The sequence below is a fragment of the Botrytis cinerea genome, chromosome 1 (genome assembly GCF_000143535.2).
Source record: "Botrytis cinerea B05.10 chromosome 1, complete sequence".
Lineage (NCBI taxonomy): Eukaryota > Fungi > Ascomycota > Leotiomycetes > Helotiales > Sclerotiniaceae > Botrytis > Botrytis cinerea.
The window spans coordinates 834,546-857,145 of record NC_037310.1 but is presented as its reverse complement, the minus strand read 5'-3'; the positions used below and the strand labels follow the sequence as shown (position 1 = coordinate 857,145).

The 22,600-nt window shown below is 44.6% G+C and overlaps 7 protein-coding genes across 8 annotated transcripts; 1 reads left to right on the top strand and 6 right to left on the bottom strand.

Annotated features, from left to right (window-relative positions):
- Window positions 1–249: 249 nt before the first annotated feature.
- On the bottom strand, window positions 250–2,355 carry BCIN_01g02270 (hypothetical protein). The gene is made up of 5 exons (XM_001548460.2): window positions 2,054–2,355; window positions 1,971–1,999; window positions 1,492–1,914; window positions 1,342–1,426; window positions 250–1,067 (listed from the first exon to the last, which is right to left on the bottom strand). Exons 1-5 carry the CDS (start codon window positions 2,093–2,095, stop codon window positions 804–806), a joined length of 843 nt encoding a protein of 280 aa, XP_001548510.2. The 5' UTR covers window positions 2,096–2,355; the 3' UTR covers window positions 250–803.
- A 202-nt stretch (window positions 2,356–2,557) lies between these two features.
- On the top strand, window positions 2,558–4,278 carry Bcsnx3. Its single transcript, XM_024690298.1, has 3 exons — window positions 2,558–3,283; window positions 3,461–3,782; window positions 3,894–4,278. The coding sequence occupies exons 1-3, from the start codon at window positions 3,119–3,121 to the stop codon at window positions 3,920–3,922; spliced, it is 516 nt and encodes a 171-aa protein (XP_024546066.1). The 5' UTR covers window positions 2,558–3,118; the 3' UTR covers window positions 3,923–4,278.
- A 13-nt stretch (window positions 4,279–4,291) lies between these two features.
- Window positions 4,292–6,140, bottom strand: BCIN_01g02250 (hypothetical protein). The gene is made up of 3 exons (XM_024690297.1): window positions 5,692–6,140; window positions 4,868–5,618; window positions 4,292–4,815 (listed from the first exon to the last, which is right to left on the bottom strand). The coding sequence occupies exons 1-3, from the start codon at window positions 5,853–5,855 to the stop codon at window positions 4,597–4,599; spliced, it is 1,134 nt and encodes a 377-aa protein (XP_024546065.1). The 5' UTR covers window positions 5,856–6,140; the 3' UTR covers window positions 4,292–4,596.
- Window positions 6,141–6,231: 91 nt separating this feature from the next.
- Window positions 6,232–9,253, bottom strand: BCIN_01g02240 (hypothetical protein). Its single transcript, XM_024690296.1, has 3 exons — window positions 7,840–9,253; window positions 7,387–7,787; window positions 6,232–7,328 (listed from the first exon to the last, which is right to left on the bottom strand). The coding sequence occupies exons 1-3, from the start codon at window positions 8,981–8,983 to the stop codon at window positions 6,456–6,458; spliced, it is 2,418 nt and encodes an 805-aa protein (XP_024546064.1). The 5' UTR covers window positions 8,984–9,253; the 3' UTR covers window positions 6,232–6,455.
- A 4,369-nt stretch (window positions 9,254–13,622) lies between these two features.
- On the bottom strand, window positions 13,623–15,764 carry Bcprp21. The gene is made up of 4 exons (XM_001546398.2): window positions 15,452–15,764; window positions 15,349–15,402; window positions 14,191–15,294; window positions 13,623–14,136 (listed from the first exon to the last, which is right to left on the bottom strand). The coding sequence occupies exons 1-4, from the start codon at window positions 15,537–15,539 to the stop codon at window positions 13,826–13,828; spliced, it is 1,557 nt and encodes a 518-aa protein (XP_001546448.2). The 5' UTR covers window positions 15,540–15,764; the 3' UTR covers window positions 13,623–13,825.
- A 203-nt stretch (window positions 15,765–15,967) lies between these two features.
- Bcsec2 lies at window positions 15,968–19,246 on the bottom strand. 2 transcript variants are annotated; one of them, XM_024690294.1, is made up of 3 exons: window positions 18,881–19,246; window positions 18,103–18,730; window positions 15,968–18,054 (listed from the first exon to the last, which is right to left on the bottom strand). In XM_024690294.1, exons 1-3 carry the CDS (start codon window positions 18,886–18,888, stop codon window positions 16,402–16,404), a joined length of 2,289 nt encoding a protein of 762 aa, XP_024546062.1. In that variant the 5' UTR covers window positions 18,889–19,246; the 3' UTR covers window positions 15,968–16,401. The 2 variants fall into 2 exon arrangements, with proteins under 2 accessions (XP_024546062.1, XP_024546063.1); XM_024690295.1 differs by lacking the exon at window positions 18,881–19,246 and having other exon boundaries at window positions 18,103–18,850.
- A 1,905-nt stretch (window positions 19,247–21,151) lies between these two features.
- BCIN_01g02210 (hypothetical protein) lies at window positions 21,152–22,541 on the bottom strand. Its single transcript, XM_001546394.2, has 4 exons — window positions 22,424–22,541; window positions 22,236–22,303; window positions 22,127–22,174; window positions 21,152–22,012 (listed from the first exon to the last, which is right to left on the bottom strand). Exons 1-4 carry the CDS (start codon window positions 22,457–22,459, stop codon window positions 21,682–21,684), a joined length of 483 nt encoding a protein of 160 aa, XP_001546444.1. The 5' UTR covers window positions 22,460–22,541; the 3' UTR covers window positions 21,152–21,681.
- Between the last annotated feature and the right edge of the window lie 59 nt (window positions 22,542–22,600).

Below are 22,600 nucleotides of genomic sequence, written 5' to 3'. Positions count from 1 at the left end.
TTATTTATTATGATTTCCATCCCTTCATTGGTGAAGAATAATTGGGAAAGCTCTCTCGATTGCCAAATCCAGCTCACCGAGTAGAGATTATCACGCTTCTTGCTGCAATGTAACGCCGAGTATGCAGTTAAAATATGCACTTCTACGGAAGCGGTTGAATTTTTCGCTTCTCTCGTTGGTTCTTTCGAAATTTCCCTATCGCCTGCAGCGCTTTCGTGGGCTTCTCTCGACATATAAAATAGATGAAAATGGGTATTTATACCAAAAATAAAATTGTCATTTCAAGTTTGTTTGTCTATCTCTCCAATGGCCCCATCAGCGGCCTTTCGATACTTCTTCTACGGAGTACTCGTCGTATCTAGATACCTTCCTCACAGAGCCTAATCATTTGCCCTTAATCACGTGTTTGGGGTTAGCATCATGTAGGTGCAAGGATTCATATCAGAACCGTCAGGATAAAAGTACCGATTTTGATTACGCCCCAAGTGAAGTGTTTCGAGTGCGTGTATCGAGATGCCCTTGTATTGTAGGATAAAATGAAAGGTTAAATGTAAATAGCGCCATCTGATCATATCACGTCACAACCAAAAACCAGAAAATATGTCTCTCAATATCATCGTCAGCTCTTTTTCGTTCTCGCCCTTCACGCTTTTCCCAGATCCGCCCCAATCATCTTTCACAACCCAGAAACTGCCCCAAGTGGAGATAAACGCCCCAGATCATCGACCGGGATACTAGGATTCTTGTTGAGCCTCATGCATCTCATTCTTAAGCTTATTGTATGCTTGAAATATTGAGATTGCCTAATAGTTTTGTGACAAGCGAGAAGGCTCGACTCTTGGTCCTTGGCCATGGCCCGAGCCATTCAACCCCGAGAGGCGTCCTTGAGTGGGTTCATCACGGTAAGATTCTTCATCATCATCACCTTCCTCGATCAACCGTCTTGTTTCTGCCCTGTTGTCTTCTTCTGGCGCTTCCGTATCACCACTCGTTACGCCGTGAATGGATCGAGACCAGTGCGAGCGTCTCCAGAAGGAGGTGGTAAGCAGATTTGTGATAGAAATCACCTGTATTTTGATGTTAGAAAATGAATGATACCTTTTATTTGCCACAGTCTAGACTCTAGAATGGGTTTCGTTGCCAGCGAAATAATCCTGTCTAACCTGTGCATAAACAACTTTTTATGCATGCTGAAAGTTTTGAGAATATTCGAGAACATTGGTAAACCATGTGGAACTCTCTCGCCACTCGTAACATACAAGTGCGACTAATAGATGAGACTATCGTATGTAGCATAAATCTAAAGGGTAGGCATCTTAACACAATAGAAAGGAAACGTACCTTGATGGTGAAAATAACGATGGCTACAAGCAAAAGTAGGCCAGCATTTATCTGCTCCGCTTGTCTCCAGGGGCCTAAACAGCTTCTGTGAGAGCTGTTAGATTGATATCTTGAATATGTCATCGTTTGAGAGTGGAGCAATGAACTCACTGCGAGCGATTCGTCAAAGCCGCACAACTCCCAGGGCCCTTGGGATTCTTGATCGGCGAGGCCATGTCAGCCAGAGAACGAAGACCGCAACAATTCAACGCGTCTTGAATTGCGCTTATCTTTCTATCGTCTTTTGAACTGAACAGACTATGCCATGCATCTTCCAACCCACAATGTAACGATTTTGGTGGTATCATATATGTCAGGGCGAGAGTAGCGACAATAGTTTCGTAGACCAACTGGAAACCAATAACAGCAATTAGGGGCAGCGTGAGTTGATTTTGCTCCTTCTTGTTCGCTCGCTGGATCAATCCAACGGCACCTTGTGTAGATATTCCAGTGACGAGCGGCAGAACGACGGTGAACAGCGCGAGAGCTTGGGAAATAGGAAGGGAGAGGGCGCGGATTTGGGAGTAGGCATAGCTAGCGAGTATGTATCAGTCCAAGACCATTGACAAATATACTTTGGAGCTCTCTACCCAGCTACAGCAGTCAAAATAACTAGAAGCTAGATAGAATTAGTTCTGCTTTGAACATTCAAATTGGTCGTGATGGTGCTCACAAGTGGCATCGCCCACGGTATCAACTTCTTAGCAACGTCCATGGCGGATATCAATCAATGACTATCGAGGAGAAGCAAGCTCAACAATTCACCGAGGAAAATCACAAAGGCTGATCAAGAGTGCGCTCGCACAGTGAAATATAATGGAAAAGCTAGAGAGGCTAGAAAAGCAACAAGATAAGATTGATGTTGGAATGGTAGGTAGGGCTGTTTATGTTTATAAACACGGCTTGATATATTCTACGAGAAAATAGAATCGAGAGCCAAACAGAACAAAACAAAACAAACAAAATGGTTAGATCGACTGTTTTGGTGTTAGCAGAAGATTACTTGTTTACTTGCTTGTTCTTGTTGTTGATAAGGAGGGGTTACTGGAGTTGCATTATACCGACGTATGATTGGATTGTCCTCCCTCTCTCCTCTCTCCTCTCTCCTCTCTCCTCTCTCCTCTCCCCTCTCCTGTCATCCCCCTCCCCTCTCCTCTCCTCCCCTCCCCTCCTCTCTGCTTCCTGCCTCCTCCTTCGTCTCTTGACTGTAAAAGAGGGGAAATCCAATGAAAATCCAATGAAAATTCCAAAATCCCAAAATCCAAAGCTCCAAAGCTTCAAAGCCAATAATTTGCCCCACCACCACCACCATTACCACCAGAAACCCTAACCAAAAGAGAAGACGCCTCTCTCAATCCTGATGGGCCCCTTCCAATAATCGATTGTTACTTTGAACTATTACTATTACTTACTATCACTATCACTATCACTATCATTATTGCCTTCACTACGCGTATTACTTTCACCATTGCCGCTATAAACTTCCGCGCGTTTACCCAAAGACACACTCCAGATGGACGCATGTGCGAGAAGTGCATAACCTTATTTACCAGCCTACATAACACAACTACCTAGGTAATAGTAATAAAGAGTCGACAAGTTAAATTCGTCCACAAAAACATATCACGTCACATCAAGCCAAGATCAAACTCAGTCATCATATCCTCCATCCATTTCTCTGCACGCAACCAAATATCCAGACTCGTTCACATTATCGCAACTCAAATACCCTTCAAAAATGGCGGAGTCTACACAATCGCCCGTCGCAGGCCAAACCTCCCCGAAAAGTCCTACATCTCCAGGAAGATCGAGCATACCATCTGCCATGCAGGCGATGCCCGATTCCCGTCAACAAAGCTTCGAAGAAATCTACGGACCTCCCGAAAATTTTCTGGAAATAGAAGTATGCTATCGCAGTCCCATTCTATGCTATGCTGCACTATACCTGCATCCCAACCCCCTCCCCTCTCTCCTCATCCCAACCCCCTCCCCTCTCTCCTCATCCCAACCCCCTCCCCTCTCTCCTCATCCAACCTCCCCTCACAAACAAACAAACAACCAACTCACCCCTCCCCCCTAGGTCCGCGATCCCCAAACCCACGGCATCGGCCGCAGCATGTACACCGACTACGAAATCAACTGCAGCACCAACATCCCCGCCTTCAAGCTGCGCAATTCAACCGTCCGACGCCGCTACAGCGATTTCGAATACTTCCGCGACCTCCTGGAGCGCGAGAGTGCGCGCGTGACCATCCCCCCTCTGCCCGGAAAGGTCTTCACCAACAGATTTAGCGATGATGTGATTGAGCATCGCAGAGGGGGCTTGGAGCGATTCTTGCAGATTGTCGTTGGTCACCCGCTCTTGCAGACGGGTAGTAAGGTTTTGGCTGGCTTTGTACAGGGTGAGTGGCTCTCGTCCTTTTGACACATTGTGCTATTCTATCTCCGGAGTCTCGGACTCGGAAATGGGGTCGCTTTATAATGAAGGAGCTATGTTAATCTATGAGTGGCAGATCCAAACTGGGATCGGAATGCCTGGTGAAGTCGTTGGGAGGATGCGGAAGTGAAGACTCAACATGTTCCACGAAAACTCAAGAAACGACGTCCGAATACCATGGGAAAGACGATATCAATGGTACAAACAATGTCCTAAGCTCAAGCTCCAATGCAGGAAACCTGAAATATGATAAGATAGCTTACAAAGATGGGAGTATGGTAATTTCATACTCAAAATGGGGTGGGGGAAGGGGGGTGTTAGCCGTAGTTTTATTTCGATTTTCTCACATATACCAAGGGCGTTTAGCTGGTGGGTGGCTGCATTTCGACCATCTTGGGGAAATGGTTGCTTGCACAATTTAATTGCAGGTTCTGTTATATCAGCTACATCAGAATCAAGCAAATTGAAAATATCTGATATCATAGACCCATCTTTATTGCCTGTGCAACATTGCTCTGGTCTATATGAGTCTTTGGAGCGGAATGTCCTCCCTACTATGGCCTATGTATATGCAGATACAATATGCTGATGATCTATCAACCCACATCCGTTTCCACAAAGCGCCATAGATTTCATAATGTACATTGTATGTAGCCGATCCTGCCTGAAGTGGAATACCATAAGTCCTGATAGTCGTCATGTGCCGCTTTTTTGATACAAACGCCATCGTAAAACCCTATTCATGTGTTGTACATCTACCCAGTTCATCCGTGTCTTCCTTAAGATGAAGCTGGCTTTTCCAGTAGTTTCAATATTCCCTCATACATACCGAACATGATGGCAGCACTCGGCACTGTTCGTAATAGATGCGGCGTTAAGCCTCCATATAAAGCAACCATTCCCTCTTCTTTCCAAACGAGGTTAAAGCATTGAACGAGTCCAGTGTATTTGGGGCGTCCATGGTCTAAAGGAGCTTGTCTTAGGCGTGTTCGTAGAACCTACGTGCATTGTTAGCATATCATTTACCAAGAGGTATAAACTCGAGCTCACCTCATGAGGATAAGTCGCAAGTGCTGCCACAAGTTTTGCAAATCCCGCTGCTCCTAGGCTTCCAGTCCATTGTATTGAGTGGTCCAAGAGATTCCTGGGCTTCCCACTCAAGGTTATTCTCTCCTCTCTCTTCTCCAAACTCTTCTTCATTTGTTCATACAAGACCCATTGTAACGTACTTTCCGTAACACCCAAATAACTCGCACTCATTCCCTTATATAAACCCCGTATTCCCTCTCCCTTAACAACCTGCTTGATACAATCCCAGCTGTTCTTGTACTGTCTCTTGCCGACATCACCTGCTCTCTCAGCCACATTCTTATCTAGTTGCAATCGGGTTTTGATTAACCAAATAGGATTCGTAACCGTACTCGTCGTGATTCCAGCAGCGGCTGCCGCGAGACAAACTACCCAAGCTGATTCCACCCCACCATTATACCCCGCCAATATTCGCTTTCCGTTACCCACGACGAAAAAGTTGATTGACCTCGCAGGAACCACACCTACAAGATTTGGCCCCAATCCCTTGAAGAGCGCACGATATCCTTCAAGTCTATGTACCGACCCGAGTATCTGAAAAGTTTCACGGAAATGTAAGAGTCCGCTACGTAAGGGCGAGAGATGTGCATGTGGAGAAATCCCCTTGGCCAGACGACTCTGCGCCAGTTGTGCTTGGTAGAAATCGGATTGCAAGCGCGTTTTTAGGACATCGAGAGGTGCTGTGAGAGCTGCGGCTGTCATTCCCCCCACGCTGTAGTCAAAATTATGTTAGTGTTGGATCTTGAAGCATCAATTGTTAAAAATGATGGAGGGGCAAATCTTACCCTCCAGCAACGAAATGCGCCCATGACTTAGCAACTGGAACTGGTTTTACTGCTACTTTTGATACAAATCCTGATTGTGAAGGACCTAGATCTCCATTCTCTCTAGATTGTGTCAAATGCAGCTCGTGCAGTGCGCGTTTGCTGCGATCCTCTGTGGTGTTCATGAATGTATCTGTGGAGAGAACTTTCCCAGTTCTCTCTTCTCTCTAGCCTGTGGCGGATTTTTTAATTTTGGGGAGCTGGTTATATTATGTAGATGATATCATGTTAAACAAAAATACAATGGCAGCGAATTAAAAGTAATTGACCAAAGTTTGCTTAATTAAAATAAATGATTTGTAGTCCCTATGGCAAAGTTGATAATTCTATGATGTCTTTGGAAATATTTCTCTAAAGGCGGTGGATAGAAATCGGCATTAAAATCTCGATTAGATAGGCGGGCTGGCTTCGGCTCGGCTGCATGCAATCTAATTGCTAATAGTGCATTCTCACTCGATTAGACGTTTTCTTTTCACTGCTCAAAGATAGGTGAAACAAAATTGAAGAAAAAATCCCGAAAGTTGATGTTGAGGAACTATTAGAAGATATTCATACAAAAAGAAGCCATACGCCTGTCGTTGAAGATTTAGCCATGCCAGCAGCCCAAATAAGATAAAAGTCCGTGTACCCATTCCGATCCTAGCAGCCCCCTTCGCCCCGAGCGCAGCAACACCCCCTAACAATGCAGCCAAAATTTGTGTATATCGTGGTTACAGGTCCCTCATTTAATCTTCTTCTTCGTCTTCGTCTTCGTCTTCGTCTTCGTCTTCGTCTTCGTCTTCGTCTTCGTCTTCTTCTTCTTCTTCTTCTTCTTCTTCTTCAAAGTTAGTGACCACTCGAATCGTACTCTCATTGGCATCATCAGACACGCTGGATCGTCTAGTAGAACGCCTACTTCGTGCTATACTTTTCGATACACTTTCTCTCCTCGTTTCTTTACCCCTGTGAATTTTCTCGGGCGAAACGAAAGTCAAACTTGCGCTGCTCGAAGAGAGCTTCATCTGCTTCTTTCCGTATGTTTTAAGTGAGCCTGATGTGGATTGGCTAACGTTAACTGTTTTCTTGGTAGAGCCAACCATATGACGAGCGGTCGAAAGTCGCGAAGAGACTGTTTTTTTGACTGTTTTTGCAACATTTGTGGTAGCTGTAGATATAGATGATTTGACTCCTGTAGCTGTCTTCGTCTTTCGCTTCTTTTGAACCTGGGCATCTTCGTCGTCTTCGTCATCACCAATCATCTGTTGAAGCTTTCGCTTACCGGCCTTAAGACCAGCTTTAACAACATCTTTAATGGTGGTGGCCTTGATGACCTTTTGGTCCTTTGGTCGAGGTCCCAATACACCGCGGCAATTGTCACTACCACAGCGACATGCTTGAACATTTTTGGCCGAAAATGGGTCAAAATTGTAATCGTAGGTGAGCTCATCACCAGTCATAATAGGATTGTCGCCAGCGAACAGAGCCATACGCGGCTTGCCCTCCACAATCCACTTCACCATTCTGCAGTTTGGTCTGCAGGAATGGTTAACAAATCTAGCAATGCTACCTCTGGTCGCATCAATGATCATGTTCTGATCAAATGACATTAGATAATAACACTATTGAATGATAGTTAGTCAACTGATTTTGTACTGGAAAGTGGAATGGGGTAATTACATCATTATCTTTATAATCCTCATTCATGCGTCTGTCACATTCATCTTCGGTGATAATCTCCCCTGTATACTCAACGATAATCTGGTTTGCGTTGAAGCAGCGATTACTTCGAACTCCATAACCACGATCAGCTGTTTTGATAACTTCAACGCCAATCTCATATTTGTTGCCACCTTTTCGGAACGAATTGCCTTTGCGACGATTAACGAGCTCGGCGAATGCACGGTTGGTACAACTATCTCGTCCTGCGCCACAATTGGTATCGTCGCACTCGTAAAGCATGATTTTATTTTGGCAATCTTCATCACAACCCGCATCGGGTTTACAGATACACTTAGAGAAGAAACTATCAAACAAGCTTGACTTCTTCCACATTGAACCGGCTTCTCCAATGAATCGATCTATATGAAGAATTAGCATATACACGAGAGCAGTTAAATCCATAAAGCTTACTATGAGAAGTCTTGTACCACTCCGTAGGTTTAGGTTGTCCTGGTGGGAGTGGAGCACAAATATCGAAAGGCAATTTGAAATCTCTTCCAACGTGTAGTAATCTTTGGCCATTCCACAAGGGTAATGGCAGGGCTTTGTTTGGCTTTCCAGTCCACCTGAAAGGGGACTTTGTATTTCCAGAAGAACTGAACCAATCGAGATTGGCTGGATCCTGTCCCGCGTAGAGCCCCTTGGTTAGCCAAGCTTTCTCTTTCCTGCCTTGCGCTACTTTCTTTGCTGGGGTCTTGGTAGGCTCCGGCTCGGAGACTTGAGATTGGGGCTCCTCTGCCTTCTTCTTCTTCCTTGTCGACTCCTTTTTTACAAGCTTTCCATTGCTCCAGACTTCTAATACGACAGGCTCTGTTTCGATTTTTGCAAATTCCTTCGTGTCTGCGAGGTTTCTGAGCTCCCGCTTTGCCTTCTGAAGACCGCCTCCCATTTCCTTTCGATCCCTCTTTCCTAGTATGCTGATCTTCTTCGTGAGCCCTTCCGCCTTCTCGCCAGGTGTTGATCGTAAAGATTTTCGTCGAGAAAGATCCTCCTTCTTAGCAGCAGTACTTTTAGAACTTTTGAGATTGGTCTTGCTGGCTGACTTGGGCAGTTTCTTGACTGACCAAGACAAGTCCAGAGCATCAATTCCCTCACTAACTAACTTTTGTGCATTCTTTCCTACAGTGTTTGCAGACGCATTTGCCGGACCCAATGCATCAGCCAATTCACCTCCTGATATAGTTTGTCGCCGTGCTTCATTGTTCAGAGCGCTCTTCTCCTTCAAAAATTTCTTAGGGGTGTGTACGGCTGTGCCGGCAAGAATCTTAGCATTGTAGGTTCCGACCTTTGCGCGGGCTCGCTGACTTCGTCTATCTGTATGTTCGGGTGCGATTGATGCCTCGTCGGCAATGGGCTCAGGCTTGCCGGTGGCAGAAGTGACACTGACATTGTCCCCAATGCTGGTTGGAGGTGTAGATGTAGAGGAATTTAAGTTCGAGGAGTCGTCGACAGTGATTGAAGTATCGATTGATTCCGATGAAGGGGCACGCGTTATTTCGTGCTTACTAGAAGAGCGAGACGATGCGCCCATTCTATCCAGTAAATTGGAAAACATATTGATCAAATTGTGTCGCGTTATTGTTGTAGCATTAATGTATGTTATGGAGAAGACGCGAAAGTTGACGAGTAGGATCCACCAGGCTGTGGCTTGCTCTCTCTCTAACTCACAGCGAAAACTGATGAGTAAGAAATGCAAGGTTCTTAGTGACAAAATTATTGACTAGATATTGGAGACATCAAAGAATTATGAGGGTACAATCGCGACGTTGTTGGATATAACGAAGTAAGAGTACGATTTGTGGTGTTGTGGTGTGGTGGTGGTGGCTAAAAGGTTGTATTGAAGAAGTGGAAGAGAGAGAGAGAGAGAGAGAGAAGAGAGAGGGGACAAGAGGTATTTTGTGGCTGGGCCTAAATGAAGACCACTCGGAAGTGCCAATTATATGTACAAGGGGCAACATTCCAAAAACGATATAACATAAACTAATCACCTAATGCAAGGGAATATACTATTATCCTAGAGTATTTACTTTATCATCATTATCTAACTTATATTCTAACTGTCTAAAAGTCTTCCTTTCCTTTCAACTACTTTCAATGCTTCGGTCAAGACCTTTTTAGCTGAGTGGTTTCTTTGCTGTGGAAGATATGGTAGCCAAGTCCGTGTGATATTACATTGACATACACTTCAACACGTATTGAACCATTTTCCCGTGTAGTGTCGCATTGTTAATGTCTTCTGTTTCATTGGTTTCCATTGAAGTCACAGTCAGGGACTACCACTTTGATGCTATGTCGCTAGCCTTTCACAACGCCTTAATGAATGTTCGTCTACATCAATTAGATCCGGAATTATGTGAGTCTGTTCCTCATGTTCTATTTTCTATCGTAGTTTCATTAAGTAAATGTTGGAGGACTGCGAAGTGTCTAGGTCAAGTATATGGTCGGATTAGCGAGGGCTTCCCGATTGTGGTTTGTGAAGGTAGTCAACACTTAACAATTTCAGGAACATCGACTAATTTTGAGATTTTTAAAGTTGACCATTCCATTGATACTTTTTGAGGCTTTGTATATATGCAATATAAACTTTCTTTATCACAATGGTCCAAAAGAAGATTTGTATCACAAAATTACTGTGCAAAGTACTACCCATACGAACCCGGATACATTGCATTACCACTACCTGCTCAACGTGGCCACCTGTATATTTCCACGGGCCGTAGGAACAATCATCTTCCTTCGGGAATGCCATTGCATGAGCGTAATGAGATTATGACGCTGTAAATCATTCAGGAGATCTTGGTAGCACTTTTAACACTCCGGAGAGTGGCCCGACCTCGGGATCGCAAACTTATTCGTGCACCTCTTACTACATATTCAATCCTCTCAGGATGCTTTCTCAATCCTCCCGTGCAATTAAGTCACGGAAATTCCAGCGCTTGCTTGGGACTCTAAAACTGTGGTATTGGGATTGCTTGGCATGTTATTTTACCTCACGTCGATATGAACATTTCATGGCTTTCAAAAATCCAACTGCAAATCGACAGCAAGCGTATTCGGGAGCCACGGAGTCATTAACACATCTCCAATACTCAATTCGGATGTATGAAGGAGTTTATCTGCATTTAGATGATCTCTTTACCTTTCACATCTGAACTGCAGCCTCGGTCATTGAAAGACTTGAAGTGTTTGAACCGCAACACAAACGCCTATTACAGGACTAGACTTCCTGCCTGAGATGAAGGACACTAGAAGATACAGTGGAATGACTGCACGGAGAGGAGGTAGGGTAGAGAAGGACGTTTATGTCTGTTTATTTGACGGTCATATCAGGGCGCTTGTCAATATCCTCCAGAGAAATACTTGGCGAAGCAATGAGAATGAATGTTTTTGGGTAGTAGCAGACTAGGTGAGTATGGCATCTCAAGTATGTTAAAATGTGCTCTCTAAATAAAGCTACTTTTGTCATTCCTTCTGCTCCGTTGTATTTTCACGGGTTCGTCTTGGTTTATTGGGTGTTCTTCTCGTTTATGGAGGAAAGAGCAGGGCTGAAATGAAGCTCTACCTTCTCTACAAGTGCTGAGTAGTATTCTCCGTAGTCGGATCTAGAGTCTTGCTAGGAGAGACTTCAAATTAGTCCGGGTACGATATTCAAAATGACTCAATCGGTTGAATTCAATCCTAACATTGGCTTGCTAATTCGAATTGTCGGAGACTCCAATATCGAGAAAGTAGAGTATCTTTCAACCTCCACCATCAACACCCTTATTATGACGCTCTGATCTCTTATAGAAAGAGCTTCGATTATCATTTTTCGCACCCTCAGTCATAGTCTCCCTATGTCTGCTTTGAGTTTCCCACGCCAGGGTACCGAATCGCATGAGGTCTCTGCTGTCAGTGTAAATCGACCAGGTAGATCACTTATGAGAATTCCCATCTATCTCCAACACTCACGCATGTCTTCTCGTAGCTTGCTAGTAAGATTATTGGAACTATTATCATACCTTTGGGTTCCTCTTCGCATAATACTAGAGGTAGTGGTCGATTATCCCAGCCCATTTTTGATACTGAATGCCTCACTTCACAACATTCCCGAAATGAGTGGGAGTATACAAATTAAACCATATGACAACATAGTGAGGGGTGAAAATATTTTCCCAACAAAGAAATAAAGCAGCATTGCTACCCAAGCTCATAAGGGACACGTAAGGAAATTCGAAACGTGACTGCCAAGTAGTCACTCGGTGAATGTAGATTCAGTAGAACGAGTTCATATACGGTATGAGTATCACTGGACTTTGTCAGATGATATATCCTCCATGACTAGAAGTCTTTGGGCAGCGGTCATATAATCGACTTAGCATTGTTGAGATGTATTGTGAAAAGTGCACATTGTAGTATGAAATAACATATTCTAATCAGCTCGCATACAGCATTTGGTGGTAGAGACGAGGATGAAGGGGTGGAATTCGGATGCCAAAATATCTTTCCGGTTGTGAACGCACATATTTCCTTTGCTCTAAAGGATCAGAGCTACTCGCTTTGAGATCTTCTACGTTGGAAATTTGACTTTGCCACCACATTTTTCCCCCAACAAGTCCATTCCCTTCAATATCTTTCCAATCATCTATTGGAGTCCAGACACTGGCATCATAAACACTCACACTATATCTCGAAGGTTTTCCAACCCTATATATTCCCATCATCTCACCCAATTCACACATAGCATTTGCTCGAACCCAGAACGACTTTGAATCTCACAGCTGAATACCATTCCACCAGACCATCAGATCACCAACCTCAACCACACTGTCGTCCTCGACCCCGCAAGATGTTGCGTGAAAAGAATGTGGAGCTTAATCCTCCAGAAGCTCAACAGTGCAATTCCTCCATATCTCCCGATTTCTCAGTATATCATACAAATAAATCATCACATACGCAACTGCTCTGAACTCACCTTAATCGATAAGTTGCAATTTTCCCATGGAAACACAAGGAGCACAGCAAATTGGCTATTGTTGTTCAGCCAAGAACTACTTCGATTATATCTTTCACCAACCAGCACCGCCAAAACTAGCATATTCCTACTATATCTACGATATTGAAGCTATTCCCAACTCTCCACCTAACTCCACAACAGCGCCATCGCCCACAGCACCCAGTATCACAAACGAAGCTCAACGCAACCATGGACCATTATTCCCGAGCCCACCTATTATTTGCCGACCCTGTCTTGTCCCTCTCAACATCTCCCCAGCACCCCAAGCATACCTACACAGACAAATGCACATCCAGTCCCCCCTGCACGCACACGAGCCTCCAACTCACCGACTCACCAACTCTCATCAATCTACTTCATCCATCGTCTCCCCAAACCCACCCACCACATAAACACAACCCCGTCTCCAAAATCCCCTCATCAGCCCATCATCCATTTCTATCCCACAACTACCAAATAGATGACCAATTTACACGTATACTACCACACCTACCACACCTATCACATCTACCACATCCGCCGCACCCACAATACTCATATCATCAGCACATCTCATCGCACCACCTTTCAAGCCAGCAAGTCCGCAAACACATACACACACACACACACACACATACACAATACACACGAAATTTCAACATCGCCAGATACACCAACCACACTTAAATAAAAAGCCAATACATATCACATCCCGTCCTGAAACTAAACCAAACCAAACCAATCCAACCTGGCTCAATCCAACCCACAAAAAAATCAAGGATGGCCTATCCAAGTTGTCCTTTATACAAACCACATCACATCACATCGCATCACACCCCATCCAAGCACAAACCGACAAATACCATCTACAAACATTCAATCCCAGAGGAAAACCACCTTTCAGATGCATCACCTCATCACCTCATCACCTCATCATCCCATCACCCCGACTCTCTCGCCTGCGTCAAGACCCAGAAGCAAAATCCAAAGAAAAAGTCAAGTAGCAAGATATCACACATAAGTATACAGTACACGATATCACAAGTAAAGCAAAGTAAAGCAAAGTAAAGCGAGAGAACAATTGCCTATTAGGCATTTATGTATGTGCTTTACTCTCGTCCGCCTGTGGAAATACCACGATGAAGATGGCTCCCACCAATGCGACCAAAGAATGTGCAATACCAATGACAACGAGTAGGAATGATATGCAGGCAGCTGCTGAACACTCAGTAGCTGTATAAATATTAATTCATAATTTACATAAAACATACCCCATCCTCAAGCCGGAACACCATGCTCCTATGTTTTGAAATCCTTCCGTTAAGACGTACGCATACAATTTGAGAAAAAGATCTATCTCCACGAGTCAATCACTTTCATACTAGCGTGGAGTTCCTCCTCGTGCTCAGTTCAACCATTAACCTATTTTTTATCCCCAAATTTCTGGTGAATCGCCCGAATTTGCTCCTCTACATTCACATTCTGCATCATTTCATATCGTGCTCTGTCTGCTTTGTCCACCGGAGTACCATCATAACCATTCGCTGCCTTCTTTCTTCGAGCGGCTTCTTCTTCTGTTATATGTTGCCCTGTAGCTCCATCAAAAATATCACTTCTTTGACTCGCTAAACGTTTGAGATTATTAGCGACATCTTGCGTTGAGAGATTAGTTGTTGCATAGCGGCTCTCTGCCTTCGCTTTCTGTTCCTTCCACCTAGGATCCAGTAATTCAACTATAAAAGTGTTAGCCGGTTGAGTTCATCACAAGATTTAGAGTGTTATCTTACTTCTCATATGAGCATCAAGCTCATCATAAGGAATTTGTTGATTACAATTAGGACAAAGAGCCATTTGTTGCTTATTAGCAGCTCTTGCGGCAGCTCTAGGAACGTAGTTCTCTTTGATTCTCATAGGTGCAGCGCCACCCTTAGCTTCAGCCTGTGCTTGTTGAGCACGAGCTCTAGCCTCAGTTCGCTCTCGTATCCTCTGTTCTTCTTCATCCTCATCTTCGTTATTCTTCTGGCGTGGGTCTTGGTATTGTGGCTGATATGATGGTTGAGGCACTGGTGGTGGAGCCATGTTATATTGTGGTTGGGCATATGATCCATCGAATATTCCATCGTCTCCAGGCATGGCTTCTTCAATGCGCATGTGTGTCGAGTTGATAGACATTTGTGCCTTTTGGTCCAGAGAGGCAAATTGAAGTTCGTTCAGTGATGTTGGTGGAGGTAAGTTCGTCTGATCATCAGCCTCCGTGAACATAACAGTCTCTACCACGACAAAGTCGTGCCAATCGATTTGTGCATATGTAAGCTTCTCCTTCTCAACCGCCTCCTCCTTCTTCTGTTTTTGCTCGTCTTGGAATTTGAACCACTCTGCTCTTTGCTTAGCTCTACCCAAAACGTGAAATTTATCGTCTACATTCGCCTGCAACTCTGTGATTCTCTCCTGCTGCATCTTCCCGCCTTCTCCGTCCATACCGCTAGCTCGCAACAACATAGTATATTGATCAATCAATCGCTGGAAGAAGTTATGTAAACTGTGATTAGGCCTCAAGAAGTCGAACTGATAATTCCCCGTTTCTCTCTGGGATAGTGTTGTCATAAATTGTCTACCGTTTTTCGCAACGAACAGAGCGGTTAGTCGGACCACTTCGAGATCCTGTGCACTGATATTGGGCATGCGCGCAGAGAAATGGAACTCGGGTGGTTCAGGTGGTCCTTTAGGCTTCTCTGCTTCCGCCGGCGCCTCTCCAGCCCTCCCTGCCGCAACTGCGGTTCCCCTGCCTTCTTTAATCTCGCTGAGTCGCCATAAGTAGTATGCATTGTATGCATCATTGGTGCTAAGGAAGGAGAATTTGGGGTTGGTTCTTTCTTTTTCCCTGATACGATCTGAGATTGTTAGTCTGGTGTTGGTACAATGTATTCAGCTCAAGAATGCCTCACCTTCGAAATTAATTCCATTTCGCGCAACATAGCCTGCTGTCTTCTCGAGAATAGCTATTACAATGTTAGATAATACTCTCTCGATGCTGATCTCATCGCGTACCTTTGATTTCTTTTGGTGGTAATACAACACCTTGAGGTGGTTTTATTTCATCAAGAGCTGCAACAGCATCTGCGACTGAAGGGGCCATATTGATTACTGCGACTAGTTGTAGATGCGGCTTTTGTTTCTGTTGTTGTTATTTCAATTGGTGGTTGACTTCTGCATCTACAAGAAATGCGACCAGCAGCCTTACACAACAAATCTAGCCCTGCAACAGCCCCGAACAAAAGCTCAAGACGGAATTTAGTTTGACCGGCATCCGAGGTTTATCCTGGCACCACACATTCCTACCCCACGATTGGTTGGCGCCCTCAGATGAGGAAGACTTGGGATTACACATTCGTTTTAGACATTGGAAAAGTACTTCCTACAGTGCTTACCCACTAAACCCTGATCAGATTAGAATGCGTGCATATCTTGGAGAGTCTTGGAAATATATTGATTTTCGATTTTCGAACTTTTACTCTGTGAAATGACAACTAATCGAGAAGCCATTTCTTCAATCTCTACATCCAGTGCTTTAGTGGCCAGCGAACCTATTCCATGCTACTTTACTCGCTCACTTCGGTCCACAGCTGATCACCGATAATCACAATTAAAACAGGATTGGGCCAAAATGTTTACACAAGAAGCATATCATATGTCTTCTATTATCCCATAGCATTAATCTTATTTTATTCCATAGCACCCATAGCAATTGTGGCATCATACATGCCGACAACCCAGCCATTGCTATTGTCCCCCTCGTAATCCATTATTATGTACAATAAGCAAGGTATAGTATGTACCGCCGATTAACCCATGCAAAATAACGCCAATGCATTTCAACCGGCAATGAGCCATTAGAACCATGTAGAATTCCATCCCTCCTTTTGCCAAACTCCAAAAAGACTCAAACCCAACAATTATTAATCATAACATGATACTGAATGCCAACTCGAATTGGGCTATTAAAAAGCTCCAGGTATGGCGATTGAAAGCTTTTCTGTGTCGTCACTGCTTGCGATAGACTCCTCATTGTGTAATGAGGGCTCGGATTGTGCCGTTTCTACGGTTGCGTTGTGAACATCTTCCGTGTTCCCTGTTTTTTCTGGTTCAATGTGTTCCACTTCATTTGCATCATGAAAATCTTCTGCATTGCTGATTTGTTCCGTGTCTTGGTCTTCGTCTTCGTCTTCCACTTCAGTTTCATTTTCGGGAATCACAACACTAGAATCCTCTGCAACTTCCGATTCCAATTGTTGTTTGGGTACCGTCGCCGGTGCTGCTTCCTCCTCTGCTTCCCGATCCTCCAACTCAGAATCGACTGTTGGAACAACAGACCTCTCTACTTCCTCCCGAAGGGGACTAGGGAGGATCTCTCCATCACCTGACCTTCTCCCAAAACCGGTTACGTTGACGGGCGAGAGCTCACTGGTTGGTGTAATGTCCCTGGGTATTATTTCGATAGACCTGTCCGATTCTCCACTGATCTTGCGTCTTCTTTCCTCGTCACTTAAGCGAGGACTCCTAGATGACTCTTGATTCCAAGATTGTACACATGGAATGACCCCGCCGCCAACACGGCACCAGAACATCCGTTCTCTTAACCTAACACTCTCTTCCCAGGCGGATTTGTCAGACTCCTCATCCTCACCTCTCCAGTGACCTTCTTTAAGAACACGTAAAAAGCTCATAAACCCGCAAGTTGAACGAACGCGTCCAAGACAATATAGGCATAGGGGGTACCTTTGCGCATTGTCGCTCTCGCTCGTTCGGAATCTATGGCTTCTGATATGTTCTGGGCCTTTTCGGGCTTCGCCACAAAGAGAGCAGGGGAATGCATATGGCTTTATAGATGAAGGCATCGGTTCAACAACAAGCGACCCTTCACATACTGCATTTAGGACTGTCCTTCGAGCGAGCCAAGAAAGTCCTGGGGCATTATCGAGACGAAGCGTGGGCTCGATATCTTCAGCGAGAGCTCGTTTATAAAATTTCGTTTCCTTCAATGGGGTCAGAGAATTGGGACCATCTCTTGAGCTCGAGCTCACATTTGAGGCTGGTGTAGTTGGTGTTGCGGGGGAGGATCCAAATGTGCCCAATGTTGAGATGGAAGATGTTGACCCGTTGTTTGGCGCATGTGTTGAGGATCCAGTGTATGCTCCCAATCCTAACCCTAAACCAATTCCTCCATAAGATCCACTAGAAACGCGACTCCCAACCACATTCCTTGACATACGCAGTAGAGAGATAAAATCATCGTAAGCTCCAAGGTCAGTTCGAAGGACTGGTTGAATTAGGTGCAAGAAGCTCGTGGGATATGAAGGCGAGACCGGTTCTGGAATGGAAGAAGATTGTATTGAGTCCGAGTTGTGCATATTCTCTTCTTTGCGATCGGTTTGATTTAAAGCTGGAGTTGATGGCGCAGTGCCATTTGTTTGGTTTGTTTGATCATCCTGTTCCTCGGTCATGTGTTCCATAACTTGCTTCAATTCTGCCAACTGTTCTTGTTGTGACTTTAGTAAATTCTCTGCCTCTTGAAGTTGTGCTTTTAATTGATCGTTCTTCTTGTTTACGATATCATATTCCTTCTGTGCTTGCTCTCGAGCCGTGATGACCATCTGTCCATGTCAGCTTTTATTACATCAAAACAGCATACTCAGACCAACCTTGTTCGCCTCCTCAAATAAAGCCGTGGTGAGGTTCTCCAATTCTAGCTCGATACTCTTCTTTTCTTTCTCGACTTCCCTTCTTTTATTCCTCTCTTCCGTCAGGGTCGCATTGAGTTTAGCCTTCTCGGCTTCAGCTATTGAGCTCCGTATTAGTACTCTATTCGACACTAAGGCTTTGTGCTCTCGATTTTCCCGTTCAAGCTGTTTCGTTCGTTCTCTTGAAGTCTCCAGCTCATGGCGAGTGGCGCTTAGACTATCGTCGAGAGTTGTCTGTTGATTTATGGCGTTTATAAGCTTTTTGCTCAGGGTTGTAACCTCGTCGCTCAAATGTGCATTGCTCAGCTCTTGATACTGTTCTTGGTTCGCGACGGGGCCGTCGATTGTGGGTGACGAGACTCTACTCCGAGGGTCCGGAAGAGTGCTCAAATTCTCCTCATGATCCATATAGGGAGCGAAATTCCTCGGCGTAGGTATTCCAGGGGCGTTTGATACTGTCGCCATCGTAGGCAGGGTGGTCGTCGATATGGATTTCGTTATCGTCTTGGTAGAAGAACCCGAGAGAGAGCGTATATGTTGCAAGGACCGGCGATGATTATATTGAGTCCATCCAGCAATGTGGATGAAGCTGTACGATTGATTGCATTGTTAGTTGGTGTTGATGTTGAGCATGATTTAATAATTAAATTTTTCTCTTGCCCACATGAATGAATGATGTTGATCCAACCAATATGGGAGAGTCAAGTCCAGCGTGATGTGTATAATATAGCAAACTTACTCGGACATTTGATTCTTTGAAGAGGCTTAGAGCCTCGTTCCCGATTAGAGAGCCACCAAAGAAATCCGAGTTGACGATTATTACGTAGTCGATTAGCGGCAGTAAATGTGCCTAACGACCTAAACCAGGAAGGTACTTTGGGATTTCGGAATCTTTGCTGATGCTTTTACGTATTGGCTCGACGAAAGGTGGGAAAGACGCAGCAAGAAAGGGATTGACGCTTGATAAAGTACAGTACAGGAAGAATAAAAATTGGGTGAAAGGGATGTGAGAAGGAAAAGAAAGAAGAAAAGGCGAAAAGGAGAGCGAGAAAAAAGAAAAGGAAAAAAAGCAAAGTACTTAGATTGAATAAATTATTGTTACTCCGTGGAAGGGAAGGGAAGGGAAGGGATGGGAGAGGGAGAGGGAGAGGGAGAGGGAGAGGGAGAAGCAGAGCGAGCGTGGAGAGAAAATCAAAAGTTGGGAGAAGGCATAGCAAGTGCTCGCACCGTATTATCGAGGCATGGTATAGGTAGGTAGTATGGTCTGGTGTATTTGATCGGGCTGTGAATTTCCGATAATCCAGACAATAATAAATCTCTTAGATTTGCCAGGAAAGGAAAACGGCAAACGACGCGGCGTCATACGTCTAAACGCTGGACGATACGACCCAATCAAATCCGCACTCGGATGGGGGAAGCAAGAAAAGGGCAAAGTTAAAAGAGGAAAAGCAGGGAAAAGGGAAAAGGGAACAGAGGACACCGAGGACGCAGAGGACGAGGAGAAATATAATAGTGTCATGGAATGATCAAAGTACGATTATGCGCGTGAATGTGTATGTGTGGAGGGCGAGGTTTTAATTATCGTGCAATTACCTGGTATGATTACGATAGGGGGCAGCAGAGAGAAGCATTCATCTCCTGGCATTCGATTTCAAAGGGTCCGTCTGTCTGTCTGTCTTGGTATCTATCTATCTATCTATGTATCCATCCATCAACTAATCAATCAATCAATCAATCAATCAATCAATCAATCAATCAATCAATCAATCAATCAATCAATCAATCAATCAATCCATCAATCAATCCATCCATCAATCAATCCATCAACCTATCAATCAATCCATCCATCCATCCATCCATCCATCCATCTCTCTATCGATGATTCGACCCTGGGGTTCTCCAACGAATGGTATGCATATTTGACTTCTTTGACTTCTTCAGACTTACTGCATGCATGCAAGTGGTGCGCATCGTACATCGTACATCGTACATCGTACTCCGCACTTCTTATTAGGGGTTGCTGCAGAGGGGGGACAGTCGGTACGAGGGAGATAGGCAGGTGGTGCAGTCACCCTATCTAATGAATCAATAGAATAATAAGAACAAGCCAGTGGTATCAATAGATAGATAGATAGATATCAATAGATGTCAATATCACTCGCTACCCTCCCTCCCCTACCTGGTATCTCAACAATTGCAATCAGTCAATCAATCCATCAGTCAATCAATCCATCGATCAATAAATCATCATCCCTGACGCTTCCAAGACTTTTGTGAACCTTCCTGTATCACATTTTCCATCCGCCATGCTTACCTGTGTCAGGCTGTCAGCTCATCACTCATCAGATGGAGAGAAGGAAGGCTCGGAAGGCACGCGGTCCCTAGCATCCGCTATCTACCACCTCAGGGATTAGCTTTATGAGGAAGGTCTGAACTCAGAACTCCCGAATAGTTTGGTCTCGCATTTCTTCTTTTGCCGGCTTTTCCTCACGCTACTCCCGCAAGTCAAAGCAACATCTTGCTTTCTGCTATCCTTCCCTTCAGCCTTCAACTCTGAAATGGGCAGGCCGAGATTCTCGAGCGCTTGATCCTTGAGGGCTGAGGGCTCGATCCTCGCTACCACTGTCTTTGCCAGAATGATCAAAACCTCGCGCAGGTTCCTTTTCCATACTTATTATGTGATGAAACACATATAAATACGCGCCTCCCTTCAAATTATTACCGTGGCTATGCAGTACCCCCCCCCGCAAATTCGTGCACCAAGAAGGTTAAGTTGTACGCGGCTGAAGCTCTCGCCTCCTCGGTCGGTACCCATCTCGTTTGGTGCATTGTCATGACAGGTGCAAGGTGTAGATCATCCACCACCGATGTGTGGAGTACAGCTCTTTAGATGATACACATATCCAGGGAATTACATTGTTAGTTGAATTCTACTGCCGGTATGCTGTCGGCATTACTATTCTCACGCAAATCACATTTATTTGAAGCCCAAGCCAGGGAACAAGAAAAGTGGTGGTATAATTTTCATTCTCTCAACACCTAAACTAGGCTATGAACCATCATGTAAAACTGTACCAATCTAGACTCTACATTGTGAGACAAGTATAGGGAACTCAGAGTAGATCTGGTTAATGGCGTGCATCATAGAAAGAAAGGAAAAGGGTAGGGGGGATTGTAATGTATTCAAATGAGGCTGCATCCAGAACAGAGGAGACTCTGGATGATCAAACGCCAAACTCGACTGGGGTTGTTCTTGGAACACTTGTGAGGGCTTCGGAGAAGTGGGAAATCTTCTACCTAAGCGTGACAAATACGGCTCCGGAGGAATAGAGAGATGGGGGAAGAAGACATAGAAAAAATTGTTGTTCACTGTAATTTGCTGCAAACACATGACCATGCGTAACATCGAATGCTGTTGGAAACCTTTCAGATTCTTGAAGGTATTGCACATATGTAATTTTTATCATGCAACGCTAGAAGCCTCTGACCCTCATTGTATCATATCCCGCAAAGAAACCCAAACAAACCCCAGCCCAGAGCTTAGATAGTCGTCTCGTATGCGATTGGTACAATTGTCTCTGGTACGTTATCCTTCATCGAAATGGTTCTGGCCTCTCTTGGCATGGCTGGCTGTCTCTTCAAGTGAACGTGGGTACCGTCGGTCTTCGATTGCTTCTTCAACTCGGCGTTCTTCTTGACTCTGCGGACGAACTCCTCTCTTGAGCGGGAGAGGGAGACGTGCTCGATTCTGAGGTTGACACGCTTCTCGATGTATCTGTGCTTAACCTTCTTGTAGATAATAACACCAACGGCGCTCTTGGTGACGTTGTAGACGACACCAGTCTTTCCGTGGTAAACCTTGTGTGGCATACTGAACAGAAGTCAGTACACGAATTCGTCCTCCAAAATCTTCCACCATCTTCTCGCAAATCTCTATGTCGACTCTCCCCAGGGATTTTAAGTATGATTGATGATTTTGACTAACCCCTTTTGAACGGCACCGTTTGCCTTGATATCAACAATGTCACCGACCCTGAGAAATAATTAGTATTTTGCGACATTTCGAAATTGCGTAGAAATGGACTTCTACATACTTGTATTGTCTCAAGTAGGTCGACAACTTGATCATACCATGATCCTTGAAGTTTCTGCTGAATGCATACTGAAAATGAGTTAGTTATTGCTCTCGAATCCAAAATTGTCGTCGTCGCATCGAGTTCAAAGCCGTGGCCGTAGCAATCCTCTCCAAATGCTACAATTCAATGAAAAATAATCAACTCACCCGAGTACCGGCGCGGAGACCTGCTGGGTGACCCATTTTGTCGATGTAGGATGGGTATTCGGAGGGAGGTCGAAGTTATTCAGAAATTGTCGATAATCTTTCTATTGCAAATTGACGCTGGTATCGGCAACTCCAACTTTCAAAATTCTTCGCTTAATTTTGCGCCTTCCCACTTTG

Coding starts and splice junctions, on each gene's coding strand:
- Bcprp21 (XM_001546398.2), bottom strand. CDS start 15,539: ATGGCCCCTTCAGTCGCAGATGCTGTTGCAGCTCTTGATGAAATAAAA. Junction 15,295..15,348: donor AAATGGAATTAATTTCGAAG/GTGAGGCATTCT, acceptor TAACAATCTCAG/ATCGTATCAGGGAAAAAGAA. Junction 14,137..14,190: donor GCTTGATGCTCATATGAGAA/GTAAGATAACAC, acceptor ACACTTTTATAG/TTGAATTACTGGATCCTAGG.
- BCIN_01g02210 (XM_001546394.2), bottom strand. CDS start 22,459: ATGGGTCACCCAGCAGGTCTCCGCGCCGGTACTCGG. Junction 22,304..22,423: donor GTCTCCGCGCCGGTACTCGG/GTGAGTTGATTA, acceptor ACTCATTTTCAG/TATGCATTCAGCAGAAACTT. Junction 22,175..22,235: donor ACCTACTTGAGACAATACAA/GTATGTAGAAGT, acceptor ATTATTTCTCAG/GGTCGGTGACATTGTTGATA.
- BCIN_01g02250 (XM_024690297.1), bottom strand. CDS start 5,855: ATGAACACCACAGAGGATCGCAGCAAACGCGCACTGCACGAGCTGCAT. Junction 5,619..5,691: donor GCGCATTTCGTTGCTGGAGG/GTAAGATTTGCC, acceptor TTTTGACTACAG/CGTGGGGGGAATGACAGCCG. Junction 4,816..4,867: donor TTGCGACTTATCCTCATGAG/GTGAGCTCGAGT, acceptor CAATGCACGTAG/GTTCTACGAACACGCCTAAG.
- BCIN_01g02270 (XM_001548460.2), bottom strand. CDS start 2,095: ATGGACGTTGCTAAGAAGTTGATACCGTGGGCGATGCCACTT. Junction 1,427..1,491: donor GCTTTGACGAATCGCTCGCA/GTGAGTTCATTG, acceptor CAGCTCTCACAG/AAGCTGTTTAGGCCCCTGGA. Junction 1,068..1,341: donor TCGTTATTTTCACCATCAAG/GTACGTTTCCTT, acceptor ATCAAAATACAG/GTGATTTCTATCACAAATCT.
- BCIN_01g02240 (XM_024690296.1), bottom strand. CDS start 8,983: ATGTTTTCCAATTTACTGGATAGAATGGGCGCATCGTCTCGCTCTTCT. Junction 7,788..7,839: donor GTGGTACAAGACTTCTCATA/GTAAGCTTTATG, acceptor TTCTTCATATAG/ATCGATTCATTGGAGAAGCC. Junction 7,329..7,386: donor AGGATTATAAAGATAATGAT/GTAATTACCCCA, acceptor ATCATTCAATAG/TGTTATTATCTAATGTCATT.
- Bcsec2 (XM_024690294.1), bottom strand. Junction 18,055..18,102: donor TATTTGAGGAGGCGAACAAG/GTTGGTCTGAGT, acceptor TGACATGGACAG/ATGGTCATCACGGCTCGAGA.
- Bcsnx3 (XM_024690298.1), top strand. CDS start 3,119: ATGGCGGAGTCTACACAATCGCCCGTCGCAGGCCAAACCTCCCCGAAA. Junction 3,284..3,460: donor AAAATTTTCTGGAAATAGAA/GTATGCTATCGC, acceptor CCTCCCCCCTAG/GTCCGCGATCCCCAAACCCA. Junction 3,783..3,893: donor TTTGGCTGGCTTTGTACAGG/GTGAGTGGCTCT, acceptor TATGAGTGGCAG/ATCCAAACTGGGATCGGAAT.